Consider the following 17452-nt stretch of genomic DNA (forward strand, 5'->3'; position numbering starts at 1 on the left):
ACAGTTCTTGCAACTAGCCTATGAGATTCCTTTGGCTGGTCACTTGAGTTTAAAGCAAGACCAAGGAAAGGCTCTCACTCTACTTTTATTGGCCAAAGATGGAGGATGAGGTAGATAAGTTTTGCAAGAGCTGCCACATCTGCCAAACTTCTGGTAAGGTTGGTTCCAAGAGTGTGGCACCTTTAGTGCCTCTCCCAGTAGTGGGAGTCCCATTTGAGAGGGTGGGGATTGACATTGTTGGTCCCCTTGATCCCCCAACCTCCTCAGGCAACAGGTTTATCCTTGTTGTAGTAGACCATGCTACTAGATACCCTGAGGCAGTTCCTATGAGGACTGTTACAGCTCAGGCTGCGGCTAAGGCCCTCCTTGGTATTTTTACCAGGGTTGGGTTTCCTAAGGAAGTAATCTCTGACAGGGGGTCACATTTTATGTCCCACTACATAAATGAAATGTGGAAAACCTGTGGAGTTACTTACAAGTTCTCAACCACATACCACCCTCAGACAAACGGGTTCGTAGAAAGGTTCAACAGAACCATGAAGAGCATGATAGGTGCTTTGGAAGATCCCCTTAAAAGAAAGTGGGACCTTCTACTGCCATGCCTTCTCTTTGCTTATAGAGAAGTCCCTCAGGAGGGAGTAGGTTATTCTCCCTTTGAACTTCTTTATGGCCATCCAGTCAGAGGTCCATTGGCCCTGATTAAGGAGGGGTTGGAGAGTGCTCCTTCCCCCAAGCCAGTCAGAGTGACTGACTATGTGATAGGTCTCCGGAGGAGAATGTCACACATGATGGCAGAAGTTAGTGATAACCTGAAAGCTGGACAAGCTTTGGTCAAGCATTGAGTTCACTCAAGACCAGCTAGTTCTAGTTATGATCCCAACAAGGTAGAGGGCATTGCAAGATAAATGGATGGGACCCTTCAAGGTTGTGGGTAAACTTGGAGAGGTGAACTATCTGGTGGACTTGGGCAACCCCAAGGAGGCTCCCAGAGTCTTCCACACCAACAGACTAAAGGCGTATGTCTCCAGGCCTGAAGTAGGAGCCTTGCTTCTAGCTTCAACAGAAGATGAAGAAGAAAGTGAAGCTCTCCCTGATCTCCTCAGACGCTTACCCTTGCCAGCATGATATACTCACTGGTGACTGTCTGCCAGTCAAAAGCAGAGGATACAGAATGTCAGAAAATGTGAGATCCCACATCAAAGGGGAGGTCAGCAAGATGCTTGACCTCGGGGTAATAGAGCCCTCTACTAGTCCATGGTCTAGCCCAGTTGTGTTAGTACCAAAGTCAGGATCCAAAGAATTGAGGTTCTGTGTGGATTATAGAGCTCTTAATGTAGTCACCAAGACTGATGCCCACCCTTTGCCTAGAAGAGCTGAGTTGGTGGATAGACTTGGTGCAGCCAAGTTCCTCAGCACATTTGATCTAACGTCAGGCTATTGGCAAATAGCCCTGACAGACCATGCCAAGGAGAAAACTGCATTTTCTTCCCCAGTTGGCTTATACCAATTTAAGGTTATGCCTTTTGGACTGAAACATGCACCTGCAACATTCCAAAGGATGGTAAATCAGCTTCTGGCTGGGATGGAGGACTTCTGCATGGCATACTTGGATGTGTTCAGCCACTCCTGGGAAGAGCATGTTAACCACCTAGGACATGTTTTGCAGGCTCTTAGGAAGGCTAATCTGACCATAAAGGCAAGCAAATGCCAGATTGGACAGAGTAAGGTGGTCTACCTTGGGCATGAGGTAGGAGGTGGAGAAATAAGGCCTTTGCTAAGTAAGATTGAAGCTGTGCAAAATTGGACAACACCTCCTACTCAATCCCAGGTGAGAGCCTTCCTAGGCCTCATTGGGTATTACAGGAATTTCATTGAGAACTATGGGACCATAGCTTCTCCACTGAATGGGATCTCCTCTCCAAAATTCCCTAAGACGGTCAGATGGAATGAGGAGTGCAATCAGGCCTTTGAAAACCTGAAGAAAGCTCTTTGCCAAGCACCAGTACTGAGAGCTCCTGACTACCACCAAACTTTCATTGGACATACAGATGCTTCTAATGTAAGCATAGGTGCAGTCCTTAGCCAACTGGATGGGAAAGGTAGGGAGCACCCCATTTGCTTCATCAGTAGAAAGCTGAAGGATCCTGAGATAAGGTGGGCAACAATTGAAAGAGAATGTTTTGCCATTGTGTTGGCACTGAAGAAGTTTAGGCCATACTTGTATGGTTCTACTTTTGTCATTCAGACTGACCACCAGCCCTTGAGATGGTTGATGCAAATGAAGGGGGAAAACCCAAAACTATTGAGATGGTCAATCTGCCTTCAAGGGTTTGATTTCACCATTGAGCACAGGCTAGGGTGTCACCACCAAAATGCTGATGGTCTCTCTAGGATGTATGTCATCGACTAGAGGTATGAGATTCATCCAGGAGTGGATTAAATTCTCCTGTCCCTTAGTCTCGGGGGCGGGGGGGCGAGTGTTAGGGAGAATTCTCTGTATAGGCTAATTTCCCAAACCTAGTGAGTCCCCCAGCAGCTTTGCTGGATTTTTGGGGTTTAATTTTTTCTCCTGCTAAGAGTGAGACTCTTTTTCTCCCACTCTTAGGCATGATTTGAGAATCTCCTTTGACTTTGTAGTGTGTTTTATGGGCTATGGGGTCTTTTACTCCATAGGGCTTCATGTGTTTTTGGTAAGTGTGTTACGCAGCACCCGCAGTGCAGTAACAGAGGGGTGTCATAGTGGCCCCCAAACATAGACTCCATACCCTGGGACGGACTACTGTCTCCCAGGGCATGTAAAGTCACCATTGACTTTACTAGTCTTAAATTGTGAACAGAACCAGTACCAACCATCATATTGTAGAAGTACTGGTAGGGGTAATTTGATTGCCCCTGGGGCTGTTTTTCAAGGGGGCACTGTCCAGTCCCCCTTGTCGTGTTTCTGGCTGGTGGCAGTGGTTACCACGCGAAATATTCCACAGGAATATTTCCTATGGGATTTTCCCATTCATTTTAAACGCACCACTTTTTTGGTGTAATGTTAAAGATACCGCCGGGTTATTTATTTAATATTTATTCCCTGGTTGGGTCTTTTTGCCAGGGCTCGGTTTTAAAATGGCGTTTGTGTTTGCCTCTGTAACTCCAACCCAAGTCGAGCCCTTTGTTCCACTTTTGGCGGGCTTCTGCACAGAAGCCTCCAAAAGTGGTGCCACTCTGTCTGGGTCTACAGGATGTGTGGGAGGGGGGAATAGGCACCCTGGACTGAGTTGCCTCGGCAACTCAAGTAGCACTCTTGTGTGATTGGCCCAGTGGTGAGCCGCCCGGCTCACCATTTAGCATGCTTGAGTGACAGCTAGGACTGATGAATGGAGGTTTTCTGCATAAAAGCAGGACTTTGGGGACTGGAACTTCAGAGGTCGCCACAGGACCTAAAGAATCCGAAGAGGGAGAAGCTGAGCCGACCTGCAACGACAACACCACCGGTGGAGCCCTGCTGAACCGAACTCACCACTTCCCAACAACAGAGAAGATCTTCTTCCAGGAGAGTCTTCTTCCTTTGAGCTGGTGGGGTTAACCAGTTCGCCTTTTTCGCCTTCCTGGATCGTTTTGTGGTCGAATCACCCGTGCCAGGTACCCCGGCGGCCGGATAGCCACGCTTCACCACTACCGCAAATAAAAGGGTAGTACCTTTTAATCGGGAAACTCTGCGGCTGGTTTCTTCCCTGGCAGTGCAACGACCTCCAGCTTTCCTCCACGTCGAGATCTTCTCTTCCCCTGGACGAAGCACCGACTTGCACCCGCTGCCAGGAACAACTGCCCCTGCTGGAGCTTTCTCGCCATTTCAGGTACTGTGTCGAGCCTGGTCTCCCTTGCAACAGACTGTTCAAGGTGTCCCGTAAATCCTTGACTCTCTATCCTGGGGTGACCTCGGAAATGTGACTTTACCTCAAGGGCTAATAGTGCACAATGAGCCAAGATTATTCCTGGATAACAAGGATTTAGACTACAATGGAGCTATGTAGCTTATAAATGTGGACGTGATTGGGTGATATTGAACATAGATATGGCCAAAGGAATGGTGGACCATATCGTGATCAAACTTAGCAAACTAGAAGAAGAAATAAAAAAGCGTGTTCCCCTAGATGTATTTAAGAAGTGGTTAAAAGAAATTAGAATGAAAATGATGGAGTTCAAGGATTACACCACAAAAGAAAGAATTCGAAGGATGAAAAGACCTGGTGAATTTCAATAATGAGAAAGCATTCCCTTACTCCAGAGAAGATTTCAAATATCAAGAGGGCGATAGGTTTCAACAGATACAGTCCAGAAAACAGTTATGATTTGGGAACACGTCATACACCTCAACAGATGACAGTTAAGGAGATGAATTAAGATTTCAAGAACAATCAACAGGTTTAGAGGAAGACACCGAAGAGGACCCTATAATCAATAACCAAGAAGGCGGAAAGGAAGAGGCAAAAGAGGACAAGAAGAAAGATTCTTTTAGAACAGGACCAAAGCACATGGGAATTGGAACCAAAGATCATGAGAAGTCACCAAAACGTATAGTGCATCTATCTACCCACATTCTATCGTCCACAGAGAAAAATAAACTCAATAGAGGAGTGGAGGGCAGGGGAGAAGAGAGGCGTCTCACTTGGAAGGGTGGCTGGAGACCAGAAGTGTATCTCACATGGATAGAGCGCTGAAGGTGGAAACAGGGAAGGGAGATGTGTCACACTTAAATCGGACCCCCTAGGGTGTGAAATACATCACACAAAGATATCCATTGGGACAGAGACCGTGCAGTTCACGGATTGACCTCGGCGGACAGTGAACACATCTCGCCTTAAGGAACTCGTGGAGGTGGTAATTGCTACATACTAGAATGAACGACAGGGGAAGGGATACAGATTGTATTGTCAGAATGTCAGGGATAGGAAATGTATTGCCGCTAACTAACCATACTAAAAACTCACCCATCTGCATGCGTCTTCCCAAACTCTGAACTAAACACTACCATACCTCTATAGCACCACAAACTGCACACAATTCACAATACCCAGACAACAAAACAAACCCACCACGACGCCTAACAATCCAAAAACGCACCTATGCTCAGTGACCGGTTTCTCCGAACTGAAGCTGCCAACAGCACATGACACCTTGCTTGCTCTTTTCTAGCTCAGTCCTACTAACAAATCCTGCCACCCTCCTTGCATTAAGGATATGCCAGAGCACCAAGAGACTGTGGCAACTGTACGTGGTACAAGTACCTTTAACATAACATAACCTTTCCCTGTGCTCTCCTCAGACCGGTAGCTTTTGCTCCAGGCTGCTTGCTACACCAAGATTAGCAGGCTTCCCACATCATGCCATTTAGTATGCTGGCACAGTCTCCATCCTACTAAATGGCCCCCGTCTTTGTCATAAACGGTTTCGCTTTGGCTTGCCACCAGTTACCCTTGCTACTGAACTAATTATTGATCACCCCCTCTTCCTAGTTTCCTTACGGATCAAAGCCATGTAAGAAGTCACACTTTTACTGTAAGAAGCATAGTTGAGATTTTTAACTCATAGAACTGGTTTTGCTCTTCGTTGTTGACTGTGGTATAGCCAGTTTCCTTTTTAACATACCTATAGCACATACTCTTTACTAATTATTTTTAGTTTAAGTAGTACAATTAAGATGCCCCATGACTGAATCCTCGTTCACTCACAGCGAGTTTGATAATCAAATACCGATCTCTGGTGACATGTGGGAAGACCTCACTAGGCATCTATGACAAAACATGACTTGCATAGTAAAGACTATTCAGACTATATTCACATTGCAATCATGATATCCAGCTTATTAGAACTTTCCTCTCCGATATCATTACTATTTGTATTCAACTATGATTCCAATGAAAAACCTCACTTCTTAATACTGCAATACATCTCAGGTGCCAAGCATAGCGAGCTTAGTTTTTATGTTTTGTTCAGGTTTATTAAACAATACATCCTCAACCCCCTTATATTGACTAAGTGTAACAACTCATCCAGCTACTTAAGTGTATTACGCTGGGAGGTTTGTAGCACTGTGAACCATGGACTGTTCCCCACATCTTCTATTAGCACTCACATCCTGATATCGGATACTATCCCACCTGACCAGGATATTTCAACCAATCTCTAAATAGGTCACCTGCCTTAAAACATAAAAGGAATGATACCTAGCTAGCAGCTTACTGAAGTTTAATACAATTTGGACTGAAGTTCAGTGCGTCTCCTCTCCCTTCCCCATTCATTCATCTTTACACGCTCTACTCGTGGCGCTGCCACCTCCGTCAGCTGGCTTAGCAAATAATTTTCACCCAGATACATGGAACGTTTAGAGCAAACAAATCTGGTGAAAGCCTCCAGATTACTAGGGCCTGCTTGAGCACCTCCAGTCCATGATGCAAAAACACACCTGAGATATTGTCACGCCAAGACTCTGCGATGTCTATGAATACCTCTGTCCCCAAGCACCGGTGAAGGAGAGATATAAAATACTCCCTCACCAATTATTGAGGCCACAGGTGCGAAGGGGCAGGAACACGGGTACCAGGTAGCTGTAAGGAAAAGGTTAGGCAAGAGGGAGTACAATGCCAAGAATTATGGATCAGATCAATAATAGAAGGAGAGGACAACACCTACCTAATTTGCAGGATGAGTCAGGATTGAGGGCCCCACGCTGTGCAATGGTCGGGGTAGATGGGGGGAGTAATAGGATGGCACTGGACCCTAACCCCCCCCCATTGAGGTTGGAGCACCCAACGCCGAGCACAACTGGAGTCCAAAAGCAACCTTGAGCTTAGATGATGGGGAAAGTACTGGGAGGGCACTGGACCCAGACCCCCTTGAGGCTGAAGCACCTGACGTGGAGCACAGCTGAAGTCCAAAAGCAAACTTGAGCCTATGAGGAATCCCAGAGATTAGTCCAAATGTTCAAAGCCAAGACACAGGCAGAGGCAATCCGGAAACACAAGAAAACAAGGTCCAAAAGCCGAGAAAGCAGGATCCAAACACGACAAACGCCACTCGTACTGCTGAAAAAACAGCTGAGAAGCGTAGAGGAGTAGTTTCAGCGTTCTTTTAAGCTGGTGCTTTGGTCACATGACCGCATCCACATTGACCCACGTGAGTGATGTTGTGTGTCACGTGACCCGTGCAACCGGGAAGTGGCAACGGGATTGGCTGGGCGGACCAGCCCCTTAGCTTCACGTGAGCGACGTCGAACGACACGTGACCAGGAAGCAGGGCCGATGAAACCTGGCGCCCCCCAGTGCCACCGCGGCCACAATCTCTACGACGCTGCGCGCCACCTTCCCAGCACGGGGCCCCCGGCTCAGCGGAATCCAGAGGGGCACAACCAGGAGGAATCCCTGCCACCGGTATTGTGCTGCAGAGTGGCCTGCTGTGATGTGGTTGGGGTTGTGTGTGCTCAAGTGATGTGTTTCGCAACAGATATCTTGTACCAGGCATCACCTGGTCTAGTTTTTAGCATCACACGAAAGCCTTTACTTTAAAATAAGCTGCTCAATCTTGGAATTTCCTTGTGCTTATCGATAATTTATCTCATTTAAAACAAGCATCCATACTACCGCAACCACATGGCTTCTCCCCATCACACTTTTTTTTTTACTGTACTGAAGTAATTTGTCTATCAGAATATACTTCCTTATCCCTCCAAACCTCTTCCTCACTATCCACAGAGTAAAGTATTGCAACACCCGATAGGGGTCACAATACACCACCCCTCATACAAGGTGCAGGCACTATAAAACCACTACGGTGATGATGGGCAGAGTAAAAATATTGTATACCAAAGCAAAGATTATAATTGTTATGTGGTTAGACTGCCATTTTGGTGCAGCCAGTCTATTTCTCTGGTATGGCATTTCTTTACTGGGCACCTATGATAAAGCACTCATGAAATGTCTTACTGCGTGCACAGACTGCCATTTATGGTGCAGCCAGTCTAGATATTTCTTACTGTGACATAATTTTTACTGGGAATTCATGATAAAGCAAGCACGATGTGTTAATACGTGGCTAGTCCATAATTTTGGTGCAGCCAGTGAAGACGTTTACATATTGTTGCATGGCATTTTCATTGGGGAAACTGCCGTATATTGACAAAACCAGTGTGTATTATAATAGAATTACTAGCATTCTGCACAAAGCAAATGGGAGTATGTTCTTCACATATATTGGTTCAGCCACCATACAAATTTATGGGCACAGCCAGCATGAACATGTTTTTATACTGGCCCATATAGTGGCCGAAGGCATCATGGACATGTATTGTGAAATGCTCCTGTGAACCGATGATGATGCAGCTATTGGATTTTGTTATGATGCTACTAAACCTATTGCAAACTGTCTGGCTTTTTACCCACTTTTTCACTTACGTGTGCTGTAAAAAGCACCAATTTAACATAACATAAAAAAATAATTCACAGGAACGCCCCAGACCCACTAGTTCATTTAAGCTCCCTCCCAACTCTCGGTCACTGTGGCATATTTGTGGGGAAAATGCAGGCCCCTCCAATTAAACAATTCACCAGCTTCCACAAGTTGGCATGATCATAATGTATAAGAATTTTGATTTTGTGTCAATTTCTCAATAAATACAATACACTGTGGCGGTGCTGAAACGGAAAGCGCAGCATCTTAAAATATAGAACACACTCTAATCCCCTTTATTCTCACTTGGCCCACATTACAGAAAATGTACACAGGTGCATTGTGTATGGTAAATGCACGAAGTCAAAAACGGCCCTATTTCAAAAATGTATTGAAAGAATACACATTTGTAATAGGGGAATGTATGATGCGGCACAAATGCAAAGTTGCGCTTTAACAAGTGCAAAGTTTCTTTAACGTGGCTTCTCTACAGCAACAGAAATTAACAAAAGACCACAGGTCACTTACATCACACCCAATCATCTGCATCATTGCCTTTGAGTGCATCATTTCCACTTAAATCTTTGTGCAATCCCTCTAGCTATGCCTTATTGGCCCTGAAAAAAGGTAGTTGAAACCTGGTCAGTAACCATAAATGAATGACAACATACCCTGCTGGCTGCTGCCTGTAAAGGAGGTGTGACCCCTCGACCAATCTGCACCCCTGCATCTTTGAGTGCAGATCTCTCCATTTCCAAAGTCCTAAGAGGACGTTAGGCAGCCACTACCAGACAATGCCAACCTGTCTGACCACCACGGATACCCTCTGACGTCCCTGGTTCTCTTTCACACATTACGCCACGTGCTAAGCAGCATTGGGTGCTCCTCAACAGATGCTGCAGTTATAGCAGCTCAATTACCCCTATAAAATGAGCAAAGGAATATGACGCAACATATAAAAATACACAAAGAGGTTTATTTAGTGCTAGACAAGTTACCAAATGAAATAAACAAAACAATCTATATTTATAAAAGTGACATTTTGGGGGTAGCTGGGTTTGTGGCAAAGCGTTGTTCCATAAACAATTCAACAATCCTTCTATTAGGAGACTTAAATTTAGGATACAATGATCCTATGTATAAATCCACCGCAACCCTAGCTAAAGAACTCGCAGACTTAGGTTTCTACCAAGGAGTCCTCACCCGCACTCACTCCAAAGGCTGCACTCTTGACTGGGTCATGGATCACAACTGTGCATCCAACATTACCTCAAACACCGCCCTTCCTTAGACAGACCACAGATGCATCGAATTCCTCATCCCCACCAACCCTAAACCTAAGACTCTCACCCACGCACCACCTGCCACAATAAGAAGTTCTAAAAAAACTCAACGCAGACAACTTGCGTCCCCACCTTAAAAGCCACTGCCTAGCACCACCTTACCTAGCACCACCTTTCTCTCCGGACCCAAATATACTATCAGCTATCTTCAATGATACTCTCACCAATGCCATAAACTCTATAGCCCCACTTGAAAGCAAGAAGGAAAAAAAATAATTTCACTGCAACTCTTGGTTCTCGGAAGAAGAACTCCAAACCCTCCGAGCTCAAAAGCGTCAGTCACTTAAAAACTGGCAAACGGATCCGAGTGATCTAAATAAGAGCCTCTTCAAACAAATAGCCCACCAACATAAAAAAAACATTTTAGCAGCAAAGTCCAACTCCTTCAATGATAGGATCTCAAAGGCCAACTTGCAAGCTAAAGAACTATTCGCAATCTTTAATGAATTAGTCACTTCTCCGGCTACCGCTGATGAGATAACTAAAGACCAAGCCTGGTGTGCCAGCATTCAGTCCACCATGCTCAACAAAATAAAACTCCTCCAGAACAAAAGCCAAAACCACTGCAAAGCCCCCCCAAACCAAAAAACCAACCGCCCCACACAAGACAAGCGTAGTAATCTCAATCACGCACAATTCTCCTTCAGAGACATCACTGAACCTGAGGTCCTTAATCTCATCAAAAACCTCAAACCATCCCTCTGCAAAGCAGACATTTGCCCTCCCAAAATCATGAAGGAATGCACCAATGACCTAGCACCCCTGATTACTGCCTTCATTAACGCATCTTTCCAAACAGGAACTGTCCCAAACAATCTCAAGGAAGCCTGAGCCTGGGTGCGGCCACTTCTAAAAAAAAAAAAAAAGGCCACACTTGACCCAGCGCAACCCAACAACTACAGACCGATAAGGACAGTCTCGTTCCTCCTATAAATCCTGGACAAAGCAGCTCACATCCAGATCCAATCATACATAGAAGCTAACTCCATACTAGGCAAAAGACAATCTGGCTTCCGTGTCGGGCATGGAACAGAATCCGCCTTATTAGGCCTCAAAAATCAAATCTCACAGATCATGGACAAAGGCAAACCTGCCTTGCTCCTCCTTCTCGATCTATCAGCTGCTTTTGACCTGGTAGATCACCAAACACTCACCACCCACCTCACCCATGCAGCCCATTTCTCTAATCAAGCAGCATCCTGGATCACTTCCTTCCTTGAAGGAAGAGCCATGAAGGTCTACTCCGACACAGCTAACGCAGATCCTACCACTATAAACTGCGGTGTCCACCAAGGATCTTGTACAGACCCCACCCTCTATAACCTCTTCACAAAACCCCTCTTCGACCTACTTGACTCCATGGGTGTTGCATATACAAACTATGCAGACGACACTCAAGTACTCTTACCCCTACCTGGACTCTATCACCAAGACACCACAGCCCTTCACAACATCTATGCCACTATCCAAGCTTGGATGGCCTTCAATGGCCTCTGTCTTAACTGGGAGAAGACTGAAATTCTCATCCTGGGCCAGACAAACACATTATCGAAACTAAGCCCCCAATACAACAACTTCAACATAGACAGCTCAACCATCTCCATATCATCCTATGTCAAGACTCTAGGTGTTCACATTGATGCAAATCTATCGATGAACAAAAAAGGCAGCGCCATAGCCTCTGCATCAGCGTTCAGCACCAAACTCATCAATGCCATTAAACCCTACTTATCCACCCCCAACCGCTTGGCCATAGTTAGAGCAACTATAGGAGCCAAACTCAATTATTGCAAAGCCCTCCTAGCTGGCACCGCTGCGAAAAACATTCACAGACTGCAAACCACACAAAACAATGCCCTCAGAGCCGCCATGAGCATCCCTAGAAGAGACCATATATCCCACGCTAGACATGAAGCCCGGTGGCTCCAGGTCAAAGACTATTACTCTGAAAATCCTCACCATCACTCACAGGTCCAGCATACCTATCTGAAGCAATATCAAGGACCACATCCACTCGCCCCACCAGAGCTCATTACACCAACCAGCTACACATACCACGCATAAAGAGAGCCACAGCGGGAGGTCTAGGCTTCTCCTATATTGCACCGAAACTCTGGAACTCACTACCTGCCACCCTTAGAGCTGAAGCTTCCATCTCTGTCTTCCGCAACAACCTCAAGGCCACTCTCCTCAACTAGCAAGTGGAGGACTGCATCCTCCACTTCTGCCATGTATTTTGTAATATAACACAAATGTAATATAACTATATTGTAACCTGTATATATACTGCTAATGACTATGTAACTATATTGCAACCTGTATATATATTGCTAATGACCATGTAACTAAGTAACTAAGCTTTGTACTTTAACAAGTGCCACGATGTCCTTGGGCTGTTGTGCGCTATATAAATATGAATAAAACAAAACAAAACAATCTGCACCACATTTTGCATAGTTACCTGTTAGGACTCTCCAGACATTACTGGCTACATGACATTTGGACACCTTACCACTTTCCCTGGATTTAAAGGGATAGTCCAGTAAAAAATGTTATTTAAAAAATAGATAGGCAACAGTAAAAAAAAATACTAGCACTTTATTTTTTTTAAACTTCCTATGTAAAATTTTGAGCTATTCAAGCTCAAAATTCGTAAAAAGCAAGAACATGGGCGCATCCATTTTGTGAAATGGATGCCCGCCTGTGCTGGCTTTTGCTTTTGCGGCACTAATGAAGGAAAAGCCAGCCAGCTGTAGTAAACAAAAGCTACCGCTGGGTGGCTTTTCCTTCATTGGTGCTGTACGCGGAGGACGGGGACCGGAGACCAGAGCAGGAAAGCTGCAGCTGAATCTCGGTAAGTGCTATTTATTTATTTTTTAAAATAAGCACTAGCTGCGTTTTTTTTCCTAAGTTTTCCGGGCTGGGGGAGCCCGGAAAACTTAGAAATAAAACCACAGCTTTAAAAACGGTGTATTTATGTTTGCGGCCGCTTTTGAAGCGGAGGAGCCTGAGAAACTCGGAAAGAAAAACCGCAGCGTTTTCAAACACAACCACGTTGTGTTTCTGCCTGCTGTGGCTATCACTTTGGGTCTCCGGTGCTCCCCGAGGGGAGCACCGGAGACCCAAAGTGAAAGCCAAGGCAGGCAGAAACACAACGCGGTTGTGTTTCTGCCTAAATCTGCTTTCCCATTTGGGGCTCTCGGGCTTCCCACGGGGGGCCCGACAGCCCCAAATGGGAAAGCAGATTTAGGCAGAAACACTGCAGCATTTAGCATCTCCCATTTGGGGCTTTCGGGCCCCCCTGGGGGAGCACCGGAGACCCAAAGTGATAGCCACAGCAGGCAGAAACACAACGCGGTTGTGTTTGAAAACGCTGCGGTTTTTCTTTCCGAGTTTCCGAGCCGGAGGAGCCTGAGAAACTTGGAAAGAAAAACCGCAGCGTTTTCAAACACAACGGTGTATTTATGTTTGCGGTTGCTTCAAAAGCGACCGCAAACATAAATCCAACGTTTTTAAAGCTGCGGTTTTATTTCTAAGTTTTCCGGGCTCCTCCTCCTAGTGCTTATTTTTTAAAAAAAATAAATAGCATTTACCGAGATTCAGCTGCAGCTTTCCTGCTCTGGTCTCCGGTTCCCGTCCTCCGCATACAGCACCAATGAAGGAAAAGCCACCCAGTGGTAGCTTTTGTTTACTACAGCTGGCTGGTTTTTACTTCATTAGTGCCGCAAAAGCAAAAGCCAGCACAGGCGGGCATCCATTTCACAAAATGGATGCACCCATGTGCTTGCTTTTGCGAATTTTGAGCTTGAATAGCTCAAAATTTTACATAGGAAGTTTAAAAAAAAAAAAAGTGCTAGTATTTTTTTTTTAATATTGCCCATCTATTTTTTGAATAAAATTTTTTACTGGACTATCCCTTTAAGAATCTAGTTGCCTGAAATCGGCAAAACATCAATGTGGTCATAGAAGGTCCGGTCCTGACACGAGGAACAAAACTCGAGGTCCCATCGAAAACTACATTTCAAGGCCCTAGGAGGCATGGTGTCTGTGATATTTGCACTGCAACAAACTACACGACAGGGTGAGGCAGCAGGTTGGTAAGAGAGCACAGAAGGTCCTAGTCGGTTCTGGGGTATGTCAGCCAGCCAAACGCACCCATTCTCAGTGCAATTTACTTCAGGGTGCAAAGCACATCAAGCAATAAGCGAACCTGAACAGCGACCTACAGGAGCATTGATTTTCAACAATTGCTGAGAGTGTTATCATGTCTGTCTACAGAACCCGTTCGGAGAAGGGGTACTTTTGCAGATATATTATAAAATTGATTAAAGGAGGCATTATAAGTTTGGATAAATCTAAGCATTTCATTCAGATACCACACACCTCTTATTTTCTGAAATCCCCCGACACAGAGGGGGTTTAGTCAGAGTAGCAATCTGCTTTTCATATCCTTTAATGAGATAATTTCACAGCAGACAGGGTGACATCCAGAGAATTCAATCGGCTGTAAATAATGTTTTAGTAACATTCCTATTCCAACTTGAATTGCAACTTGTAGAGCCCTCCAAGTCTCATCCCAGAAGCATCATGTCTGTGACACGCTACATCCTCCTGCAGATCTTATGTGCTGCTAGTCCTGTTGATTTTCAATGTCCATCTTCCATAGCAAGACTGAACCATTATAGCCAATGGTCATAGTGCACAAGTCATATAATTGAAAGAAAATAGAGAATTGAGGCACAGAGCCAATGGACATAGACAACTTCATGGACACTAGTATAAATGTAATCAGTTGCAGTCAGAGGGCCTGACCATGGCATCTGAAGCAAGGAATGACCTCACCATTTCTAGTCCTGTGGCTACGAGCCCCCTGCCCAAGTTAAGAGCCCAAGTATAACCAGACCACTAAATGAGGGGCTCCACTCATTTCCTGGCTGCCGATTTCAAATAAAAGGCACAGACCTGTGGGAGGTGTGTAGAGGGATTTTTATCGGGGTACGGCTGTCAGGCAGGAGTGGAGCAGTGTCAAGGGGTGGTGAGAAAACATGGGCTTGTACTGTTGAATACAGCCCATGTTCCTCTCGCACTCGATTGGCTGAGAACAGATTCCAGGGAGCTTATAGGTTATACATATTCTTCCCATATAGTTTTCATTTTATGCCGGTCAAGTGGTACAGTGAGTAGAGCGCTCGCTTTGACATCCGTGCAGAGCCTGCTAACGCAGGTTCCAAACTCAGCCTTTCATCCTTCCGAGGTCGATAAATGAGCACCACACACCGTGGGTAATAATAAGCAGCACTCGGATACCTGAGGGTTCACATCGCTATATAAATGCAAAATTATTATTATTTATTATTATTTTGTCTTCAATGTTTATCCTTTCATGTAATGTTAGTCATGTTTTTTAATTGAAGCTTCTATGATAAGCAGGGCACGGATACGGTTTCTCTCTTGTATGTTTTCTTTCATACAGAGTAAGTGCTTTTCTGGCATTCAGTGCACTGATAGAGGTTTTCTCCAGTGTGTATTCTCTCATGATGAAGAAGAGTGGTTTTACAACTGAATCTTTTTTGACTTTCAGTGCAGGTTTCCCCTCATGATCCCTTAGCTGGGTTTTACATATGAAACTTGTTGGACATTTAAAGCACTGATATTTTTTTCAGGGTTTGTTGTCTTTATTTCTAGATTTTCAATGTGTGAATTTTTATGTAGAGCGAGCTTGGTATGTCTACTGAAATTGATTATAAAAGGTTTTTCATCCGTATGTGTTCTTTCATGGACATTCAGATGTGTTTTCCTACAGAATCTTTTCTGACATCCATTGCACTGATATGGTTTTTCTCCTGTATGTATTCTCTTGTGAATGGTAAGATCACTTTTCACACTGAATTGTTTTTGACATTCATTGCACGGATAAAGTTGTTCTCCCGAGTGTGTTCTCGCATGCACCATAAGATTACCTTTTTGATTAAATCTTTTCTGACATTCCGTACACTGATATGGTTTTTCTCCTGTGTGCAATGTCTCATGCTGAATAAGACTGCTTTTCTGACTGAAGCATTTCTGGCATTCAGTGCACCGATACGGTTTTTCTCTAGTGTGCGTTTTCTCATGATGAGCAAGAGTTACTTTTAAACTGAATCTTTCTTGACATTCAGGGCACTCGTATGGTTTTTCTCCAGTATGCGTTCTCTCATGATGTATAAGAGTTCTTTTTAAACCAAATCTTTTCTGACATTCATTGCACTGATATATGTTTTCTCCAGTGTGGGTTCTCTCATGCTGAATAAGAGTGGTTTTAAAACAGAATCTTTTCAGACATTCAATGCACTGATGTGATTGTTCTCCCATGTGCATTGTCTCATGATGAGTAAGACTACGTTTTTGACTAAAGCATTTCTGACATTTGCTGCACTGGTAAGGTTTTTCTCCTGTGTGGGTCCTCTCATGCTGAATAAGATTGGTTATAAAACGGAATCTTTTCTGACATTCAGTGCACTGATATGGCTTTTCTCCCGTGTGCGTTCTCTCATGATTAGTAAGACTGCGTTTTTCACTGAAGCATTTCTGACATTCACTGCACTGGTAAGGTTTTTCTCCTGTGTGTGTTCTCTCATGCTGAAGAAGAGTGGATTTAGTACTGTATCTGTTCTGACATTCAATGCACTGATAAGGCTTTTCTTCTGTGTGGGTTCTCTCATGAAGAGTAAGACTGTGTTTATGAGTGAAGCATTTCTGACATTCGCTGCACTGGTAGGGTTTTTCTCCTGTGTGTGTTCTCTCATGAACAATAAGTTTGCTGTTATGACAGAAGCATTTCTGACATTCGCTGCACTGGTAAGGTTTTTCTCCCGTGTGTGTTCTCTTGTGATTAATAAAAGCAGTTTTGAAACTGAATCTTTTCTGACATTCAATGCACTGATATGGTTTTTCTCCTGTGTGCGTTCTCTCATGCTGCTTAAGATTGGATCTCCGAATGAAGCGTTTTGGGCATTCAGAGCACTGATATATTTTTTCTCCTGTGTGGGTCCTCTCATGTTGAAGAAGAGTAGATTTAGTACTGTATCTTTTCTGACATTCAGTGCACTGATACGGTTTTTCTCCCGTGTGTGTTCGCTCATGCTGCATAAGATTGGATTTCTGACTGAAGCGTTTTGGACATTGAGAGCACGGGTATCTTTTTTCTCCTGCATGGGTTCTCTCAAGCTGATTCAGACTAGTTCCATGATTAAACCTTTGTTGAGATTCATTGCACTGATATTCTCTCTTGGGGGTGAGTATCTCCATGTCCTCCATGTCTGGTTTTTCCTATGTATACCTACAAGGGAAATGTTGCAGAAGGCAAGAGGGGCACTAGATAGTGCAGACCTATGAACTTAACAGAGCAGTTATGGAGGTTGGATTTCTTGGAATTCACATATTTCTTCAATATGTGAATTCCATATATATATATATATATATATATATATATATATATATATATATAGCTTCAAGAGGAGCACATGTGCAGCACCACCCTCACCCGACTAGGTTCCCTTTTCTCTCTCTGACCTGCATCCCCTGCCTTTAGGATTTGGTATTCCCATTTTCCAGATCAATTTAATTGTAGCGTTATAATTCTATCTGCTTGTTTTTTTTTTTAACCCTGATCCTGCTAACAGATACCCAATACGTAC

The 17452-nt window shown here is 44.4% G+C and overlaps 1 protein-coding gene across 1 annotated transcript in view; it reads right to left on the bottom strand.

Annotated features, from left to right (window-relative positions):
- The window catches only part of LOC138487519 (zinc finger protein 850-like), a 180938-nt gene extending 163714 nt beyond the window's left edge, over nt 1–17224 (bottom strand). The window contains exon 1 of the mRNA XM_069614021.1: nt 15386–17224. Within this exon, the coding sequence (XP_069470122.1) occupies nt 15386–17072 (1687 nt within the window). The 5' untranslated portion in view covers nt 17073–17224. The remainder of the gene's footprint in view (nt 1–15385) is intronic.
- Between the last annotated feature and the right edge of the window lie 228 nt (nt 17225–17452).

This window comes from Ambystoma mexicanum, chromosome 9 (assembly GCF_040938575.1).
Source record: "Ambystoma mexicanum isolate Mex_15411 chromosome 9, UKY_AmexF1_1, whole genome shotgun sequence".
NCBI lineage: Eukaryota > Metazoa > Chordata > Amphibia > Caudata > Ambystomatidae > Ambystoma > Ambystoma mexicanum.